Genomic DNA, 8,488 nt, shown 5'->3' with positions numbered 1-8,488 from the left:
CGTGTTCGAGGCCCTGCCTGGAAATAAAACATCGCCCTGCGCTGTAAGGCTGGTTTTCTTAACTGGGCAGCTGTGTGGTGCCTCTGCCTCAGAGAATCGAGTATTTGGAGCAGATTCTCGTGCCTAGTTAATTGTGTCAGGTTTTCTTCGGTGTTTCTCTTGCTGAAGACGTGAGGTACCGTGCAGGTGTGCACCCAAATGGCTACATGTTTATGAAATATTTATATTGGCCTGAAAAGCCTCTAAATCATCATGGGAGCATGGTAGCACATGCATGTAATCCCAGCACTTGGGAAGCTGAGGCAGGAGGATCTTTGGGAGTTTAAAACCAGCGTGGGTTACAAAGTGAGCTCAAGGCCAGCCTGAACTGCATAGTGAGATCTTGTCTCAAAAAAAAAAAAAAAAAGGAAGTCAGTGTACGGCATTTCAGTTAAATAAATTGTTTAAACAACAACAAAAAAAATTGTATGTATAGCTAGACATAGTACCACACATCTATAGTCTCAGCACTCAGGGGGCTGAAGCAGGAGGATTGCTGCACGTTTGAGGCCAGCCTGAACTACAAAGGGAGACACTGTCTCAAAAAAAAAAAAAAAAAAAAAGACAAAAGCTGGACTCCAAGTGCCTAGTTTTCTCCAAGAGGATTCAAGGTTAAAATATAACTTCTAGGGCTGGGGATATAGTTCAATGACACAGTACCTGCCTGGCATGCATGAGGTTCTGAGTTCGACTCCCGGATCCAAAAATAAATAAATAAATATATATATATCTTGATACTTTAAGTCAAGAAACCCCACAGCAGTTCTGACAGTCTGAATTTATGGTCACTTTCCAGTCTTCCCCTAGTTTTGACACCTCTTGGGTTTATTTCAACATGCTGGCCTCTGTAGAGAGAACTTTTCTCATTGCATCTACATTTTTCTGCTCTTTCTTTACCACCTTTCTTTATGACTTTGAAGCCAGGAATGGTGAGGCACACCTGTAGTTCCAGCACTCAGGAGGCTGAGGCAAGAATGTTGCCAGTTCAAGGCCAGTCTGAGCTACACAGCAAATTTGAGGCCAACCAGGGCTACAAAGTGAGCCTCTGTCCCAAAAACAAAACAAAACAAAACAAATGTGACTTTGGCCAGACTGAGCACCTCCTCATGCTAGCTTCATGGATTTATGAAAAAGGAATTGTTCACATTAGGATCTTCGTTATCTCCAGCACAGGAAGACAGGGAGGGGGTGCACTCCCAAAGAAGAATCTTGGTGAGAGGCCCGCATCTAGCGTGCCAGGACCCTGGACAAGTCGCTCCCTTTTCCTGCCTCAGTATCCTGAGGAAGGCCACATAGGTGAGGTGAGAGCAAAATTTCCCAACTTGGGGTGCGCACACCACAGGATGCCAGAGCGTGCCAGGTGGTGTGTGGGCAAATTTTTATTTTGGTCATTGTGTGTTCATTTTATGGACATAAGAAAAACAATAGATCACATGCAACCTACCGTTTCATCAATATTATTGTTCAGATGAAGGTAAATTTATTTAGCAAAACACTGTAAATTTAAGAACAGCATTAGTACATAATGTGAGTACGATATCCGAGTGACAGACCTGTGACTAAAACTTGGCAAATACCAGACTGGGCAATCATTCAAGGCTCTTTCTCTTTGTTTCTCTTTCTTTCTTTCTTTCTTCAGTACTGGAGTTTGAATTCAGGGCCTTCCCACTGAGCTACAGCCCCAGCCTATTTTGAGATAGAGTCTCACTAAGTCACGAAGTAGCCCAGCCTAGGCTTGAACTTAGGATCCTCCTCTCTCAGCCTCCCAGAGCAGAAGAATTACAGCCAAGCTTTTGTACTCCACTTTGAAATTTGAATTTGGTACTTGATACTTTTTTTTGTGTTTTTTGACACAGGGTCTCGCTGTGCAGTTCAGGCTGGCCTTGAGCTCACTTTGTAGCCCAGGCTGGTCTGGAACTTGCAATGATCCTCCTGCCTCAGCCTCCCGAGTGCTGGGATTACAGGCGTGCACCACCACACCTAGCTGGTACTTGATACATTTTGATGAGAAAATTTTGTCCAGGTACTTGTCATTGTGACAGAGCAAACTAGAGCTTGTCAAGGTCAGTTACCTTGTGACTTGTTACCCTTTGCAGCCAAAACAAGTTGTTTAGTACTCGTCATTTTTGGCACGTACCTCCTTGAACAGTGGTGGCACCAATCTGTTTGTTATCACTGAAAACTCTGAAAAGGAGGCCGGGCATGGTGGCTCTGTGCGTTCTGTCTTTATACTTTTGGGGGTATGGTGCTGGGGATTGAACCTAGGGTCTCATGCATGCTAAGCAAGTGCCCTATCACTGAACTGTGCCCCCAGCCTCTTAACTTTTTGTCTTTTTCTCCCCCCAGCCCCTTAAATTTTTAACTAGGGCAAATATCCCAATTTCCTTCTCAGTTGTTACTCCTCTAATTGTTGTTATAAGGTGGGTTGTTTTGGTACCAGGAATCGAACTCAGGACCTTGCACTTGCCATGCAGATGCCTATGTTGCTGAGCTATATCACCAGCCCCTATTAATAAAACAATTACTAGTAACAACTACTTAATGACTAATAACTACCATTTCTATCTTTACAGAGCTGGGGTTTGAGCCTCATAGTCTCATTTAAAATTATTCCCATACTTTGGGCTAGGCACCTGAGCCCTGGCTTCTAAATAAGATGCAGAAGTTCAGGGATCAGACAAGACCATACAGCTAATAAGCGGCAGAACCAGGGTCTGAAGTGAAAATCCGGCACTGTCCAAAACACCTAGTCTCCAGGCCACAAGGCAATTCTAATCTCACTGACTAAAGTGAGGTCGCCTACACTGCTTGTCTCCCTTCCTGGGACCCTCTGAGCAGTTAGAATCATCCTTCTATCTGGTACAAAGTATAACACACAACCCCTTTCCTCTGGGCCTTTGCTCCAGGCAGTGTGGCCCACAGACTGGTTACACCACGCATCACCAGGAACTTGTTCGAGTAAGTTTCAAACCCCACCCCAGATTTACTGAATCAAAATCTTCATTTTAGGCTGGGTATGCAGCTCGGTAGTAGAGCACTTGCCCAGCACATGCAAGGCCCTGGGTTCAATCTGTAAAAACAAACAAAAATCTCCATTTTAACAAAATCTACAGGTGATTTATCTGCATGTTAAAAACTGCAACTTGCTCACAATCCTGTAATCCCAGCTACCTTACAAGGATTAGAAGTTTGAGAACAGCTGGGCATGGTGGCACACGCCTGTAGTCCTAGCACTCAGGAGGCTGAGGCAGGAGGATTGTTGAGAGTTCGAGACCAGCCTGGGCTACAAAGTGGGCTCAAGGCCAGCCTGAATTGCATAGTGAGACCCTGTCTCAAAAAGACACAAACACAAAAAAAATTGTGAAGTTTGAGACCAGCCTGAGCTACACAGCAAGACCCTGCATTAAAAATAAATAAATAGGGGCTGGGGATTTAGCTCAGTGGCACAGTGCCTGCCTGGCAAGCACAAGGTCATGAGTTCGATTCCCGGTACCAGAAACCGCTCCCACCAAAAAATAAAAAATAAATAAAAATATAAATAAATAAATAAATAAAATAAAGCTACCTGAGCTAGAATAGAAAAGAGCTACTCCTGGAAAAACATGTTTTACAGACTGAGACCATAACCTGAGAGGTAGCGGGGCATGGTGGTGCATGCCCACTGTAAGTTCAAGGCCAGCCTGGGCTACAAAGTGAGTTCAAGATCAGTCTGAACTGCATAGTGAAACCCTATCTCAAAAAGGCAAAAAATAAAAAAACAAAAAAAACCTGACGAGTAAGAAGGGAAGGGTGTGTTTGAAGCTGGGCATAGGACCGACATCAAGGAGTTTGTATCCAGCAGCATGACACAAGGTCAGAGCGTGAACAGCTTCAAAGGCCAGTGCTAGGAGCCAAGACTTCAAAGGAAAAAGAAAACCGCTCCATGTTTAAGCCATGGAGAGACACGTGTGGCTATACACACGGCTTTCTGAGAAAACTTTCTATTCCTTAAAGATAGATTGGGCTGGGCAAAGTGGCATACATCTGATTCCAACTACTCAGGAGGCTGAGGCAGGAGCACCTCGAGTTTGAGGCCACCATGGACTACATAGTTCAAACTCAACGTGGAATACTGTGTGACTCATAAACCCCAAATAAATAAATAAAACAACTAGCCAGGGATTTAGCTCAGTGGTAGCGCACCCCTGGGGTCGGTCCCCGCTACAGGAGGGGATGAGAAGTGGGTTTTGATAGGCAGGGAGAGGATGCTCCAGCCCTCAGTGAATGTAGCACAATGAAGGCTTATGCTGGCGAGTGACTGGTCATGGGACTGGGTGATAGCTAACGGGAAGGAACTTTTGAGATCATGAATTTACAGACAGACATGAGGCTCAGGGAGGCCACACAGCAATCCACTGAGCTGCCTTGTGGGCAGAGTGCTAAACGTTCCCCCCTCCTCCATATCCACTTACCCAAAGGGCACTTCTCAGGCTGGCATTCAAAGATTCAGGTCATTGTCCAATTTTACAGATGAGGAAGCCGAGGCACAGTTGGCAAGTGGTCGAGCTAAGATCTGACTGCTCCATGGGGGTTTACACGCCGGCTCACTGCAGGCCCTCCATCCAGCCCAGTCCCGAGTTTCCCAGTGGCTTCTACTCGAAGCAGGCTGCCAGCCTTCCCTGACCTGCTGTCCCCACAGCAGCCAACGCTTCTTTCGAAGGGACAATCCCATCGCACTCGGCTCCTGATTTAAGGCTCTGACCTTTCACACTCTGGCCATGCCCACCTGTCTAGGCCCATCTCCAGCCTTTGTGTCTGTTCTTCCCTCTCCCATGAGTGAAGCCCCACTAAGCCTTTAAGGCCCACACGTGCCCTGCCTGGGGCAGTTTGCCCTCAGTCCTCTGTCCAGGCCTCCACACTGGTTTCTCTGTTCATTCCCAGTCCTCAGAGGTCAGCCCCAAAATGGCCTTTGACGAAACTGAGTTGGCAAATCTCCAGAAGGACGGCTTAGACCAAGGTCCCGAACTTTTGGGAGGAGATTAACTATTTACATAATGTTTATTATGTGCCGGGATCAGTTCTTTTTTTTTCTCCTCTTTTTGAGACAGGGTCTCTATGCAGTTCAGGCTGGCCTTGAGCTCACTTTGTAGCCCAGGCTGGTCTTGAACTCGCAAGAATCCTCCTGCCTCAGCCTCCCAAGTGCTGGGATTACAGGCATGCACCACCACGCCTGGCTTAGGATCAGTTCTAACTCTTGGTAATCAGTCAACCCTCACAACTCTAATAAAGTGCTATTAAGATTTCCTATTTACAGATGAGGGAACTGAGGCATAACATGGTTAAGAAACTGCCCGTGGTATAGGATGGAGCTGGACCTCCACCCTAAGCTCTGCAGTCCGTGTACTTAATTTATAGGCTAAAAGAGGAGGCTGGGCTGGGATGACGGGCCAACGAAGGAGGCCTGAGAAAACAGAACTACTTACAGAACTTAGGCTAGAGGAGGCCTCCCCGCCTGAGGACCCACCGAACCCACTAGGGGGCAGCAGAACATTCTTTCTCTGGGAACCGGGCACTCAAACATGGCAGAGAGCAGGATCCAGCCCCAGGCAGGGCCGCCAGAGTCCCGTGTGCTCTGGGGCGTGGAAACGTGTCTGGTAGCGCTTAGGGTCTGGAACAGGGAACTGACTCACTCTGAGACTCCTAAAACATTCAGGTACCCTCAAGATAAACCCGGACTCCCCGTGTGGCCTGGCAACCAACTCCCCTCCAGCCCTCACTGCTCAGAGTTCCCCCCTCCCCGAGCCCCGCAAGGCCATCCCCTCCACCTGGGCCGGTCTCCCCACTTCCGTCCTCGGATTGCTGCAGGTCTCAGACATCTTGTACTACTTGTGCCGATTACCAGATTGTCCAGGGCCAGCCTGTGCGGCCCGTTCAAAGCCAACGTGTGCTACACTGTGACTCTAACCCTCCCCCCAAGTAAATAAACAAACAGCCGCGGCTTTAGCTCGCGCGTACAACGCAGCAAATACTCACAGAACGGAGGAGCTCAAAGCAGCGCCTGGCACGTAGTGAGCTATGTCAGAGCCGGCTATTTTCACCGCTGCCGAACCTGACTGCCCTGCCCGAGTCTGCGCGGAGCCCTCCCCTCCGGGCTTCTCCGCCCTGCGCGTCCGCCCATCACGCGGCGCGGGGCTGCCCGCTGCCCGCAGGCCGGCCCTGCTGGACCCCGAGCTCCAGGGGGACCCACGGTACAGTTTAATCTCCAGCAGCGCGCAGGGGGCCTGACGCCGCGGGGTGGGAGCCGGGGCAGCCGGCGGAGGGTGCGCCAACCCCGGGGTGGGTGCGGGAGGAGGGCGGGACCGCCGGCTCGCGCCCGGGGAGGCTGCGCCCGGGCCGGGGCCGGGGTCGTGGGCTCCAGGGGGAGTGCGTGTCACATACCTCCTTGGTGTCCATGGGGATCTTGAGTTTCACCACCTCATACTTCTCCTCACCCTCTTCCTCCTCACCCTTCACCAGCAGCACCATCTCCTCCTGCATCTCTTCCTCCTCCTCCTCCTCCGCCTGCTGTTCGCCCGGCATCCTGGTGTCCTGGGGCGGGGAGCTGGGTCAGAGGCTCAGGACCCGCCTTCCCACCGTGGTCCCTGCCCAGGCCTGGCGGTGAGCCGCGGCTTCTCCCGCCCTGCCCCGGCCTCAGAGCCTGACCTCCCCCCGTCCACCCTCGCCCGGCCCCGCGCTTCGGCACTGCCCAGCGGGCCGCTCCGGAGACACCCGTGCGCTCGGCTCGTCCCGGCGTTCAGGGCCCTCGGCCAGTAAGAAGCTCCAGCCCCCGGGAGCCGCCAGCCTCCCCGCGCTGAGTCACTCCCAGGAGCGGGGGTCGGGGACCCGAAGCACTCCGGCACGGGCTGGAGGCGGGATGGGGCGGAGACCCCGGGGAGGGGCGCGCACTCACCAGGGAAGGCTCGGCACTCGCGCGGCCCCAGGCCTGCGCGCCGGGCTGCTGGGCACTCTGCGAGGCCGCGGCCCAGGGGGCGGGCCGAGGAGGAGAGGGGCGGGGAGGGGCGTGTCCCGAGGGTGCTCATTGGTCTGAAGCTTGAGCCCCGCCCCCGGGGCGGAGCCCAAAGGACCCTGGCATCCGGCCTGACCGCCCCTTGAGGGTGGCGAACCGAGATCCGACACCCTCCAGTCCTCGGGCTCCTAAATCGCTAGGAGCCGCTGCAGTCCGGCGTTCCAGGTCCTCGCAGCGGGTTTGACCTACCCTCGCGGCTCGCCTCCCTGGCTGGCTCGGAGGTCCCGCCCCGGGCCTCTCGCTGGCGCCCCGCCTGGAGGGCGGACCCTGTTGCTTCTTAACCCCTTTTCTTGCCTTTTGCCTTCTGCCGTCTTTACTCCTTTCTCCTCGGATCTCCTGAGCTGTGCGGGTAGCTTATTCCTTGAATATATCCTACACAAACCCAACAGTCACTCAAACTGCCGCTGTCGTTTGTCCTGTGGTGTGCCTACGATGTGCCACTTATACTAAGAGTTTGCACACTTGGTCTTGTTTGATCTGCACCATGAGGATCAAGGCCCATTTTACTGAGAGGTAAACTGCCTAAATTACCCGGTAAGGGTGTCAACATTCCTAACAACTTGTAGGTCCCCTAGATGGAAAATTAGTAGCCCAGGGCTAAATCCAGTCTTTGAAAATATCTTGTTTGGCCCTCAGGATTTGTACTTTTTTATTTTTCTTCACTTACATTTATTTATTTGGATTTGTACTTTTCTGGAAAAAAAAGTTTCAAAATACATCTGTGTGCCGGGCACAGTGGTGGACTGCTGTAATCTCAGCATTTGGCAGGCTGAGGCAGGAAGATTGCTGCAAGTTCAAGGTCAGCCAGAAAGCCAGAATTACCAATCGAGACTGCCTCAAAACAAAACAAGACAAAACAAAACATGTATGAGGCCCTGGTTTCAATCCCCGGCACCATGACTACCAAAAAAAGTTTCAAAACAGAAGAAAAGCAGGTTGTGGTAGTGCTTACCTGTAATCCCAGGAAGCTGAGTTTTAGGCCAGCCTGGGCTACATAGTAAGTTCAAGACCAGCCTGAACTAGATAGCAAGACCTTATCTCAAACAAAAAACAAAACAACAACAAGAACAAAAACGAAAACACAGAAGAAAAATCTTTTACAAATTTTAATTTCCAACATTAGAAAATTGGGGCAGAGGCTGAGGATATAGTCCAGTGGTAAAGCCCTTGCCTCGAATATGAGGCCCTGTGTTTTATTCCCAGCACTGTAAAGAACAAAGAGAAAAGAAATAGAGGGGTAGAGAGAAAGGGAGAGAAAGAGAAAAATGAAAGAAAGAAAAAAAGGAGTACAGTGGTACACTCCCACAATCCCAGCCCTTGGAAAGGTGAGGCAAGTTCACTGCTAGCCTGGTAAGACCCGGTCTCACAACTGAAAGAAAAAAAAAATTGGAATATTATGTATAG

The 8,488-nt window shown here is 50.6% G+C and overlaps 1 protein-coding gene across 1 annotated transcript in view; it reads right to left on the bottom strand.

Annotated features, from left to right (window-relative positions):
- Znf771 (zinc finger protein 771) overlaps positions 1–7,463 on the bottom strand; it is a 12,344-nt gene extending 4,881 nt beyond the window's left edge. The window contains exons 1-2 of the mRNA XM_005405258.2: positions 6,968–7,463; positions 6,457–6,606 (exon numbers count right to left, since the gene is read on the bottom strand). Of these exons, the coding sequence (XP_005405315.1) occupies positions 6,457–6,597 (141 nt within the window). The 5' untranslated portion in view covers positions 6,598–6,606; positions 6,968–7,463. The remainder of the gene's footprint in view (positions 1–6,456; positions 6,607–6,967) is intronic.
- Between the last annotated feature and the right edge of the window lie 1,025 nt (positions 7,464–8,488).

Source organism: Chinchilla lanigera, unplaced genomic scaffold (assembly GCF_000276665.1).
Source record: "Chinchilla lanigera isolate Chin_1 unplaced genomic scaffold, ChiLan1.0 scaffold00092, whole genome shotgun sequence".
Taxonomy (NCBI): domain Eukaryota; kingdom Metazoa; phylum Chordata; class Mammalia; order Rodentia; family Chinchillidae; genus Chinchilla; species Chinchilla lanigera.
The sequence above is the reverse complement of the archived record's forward strand: the minus strand, read 5'-3'. Positions and strand labels throughout refer to the sequence as shown.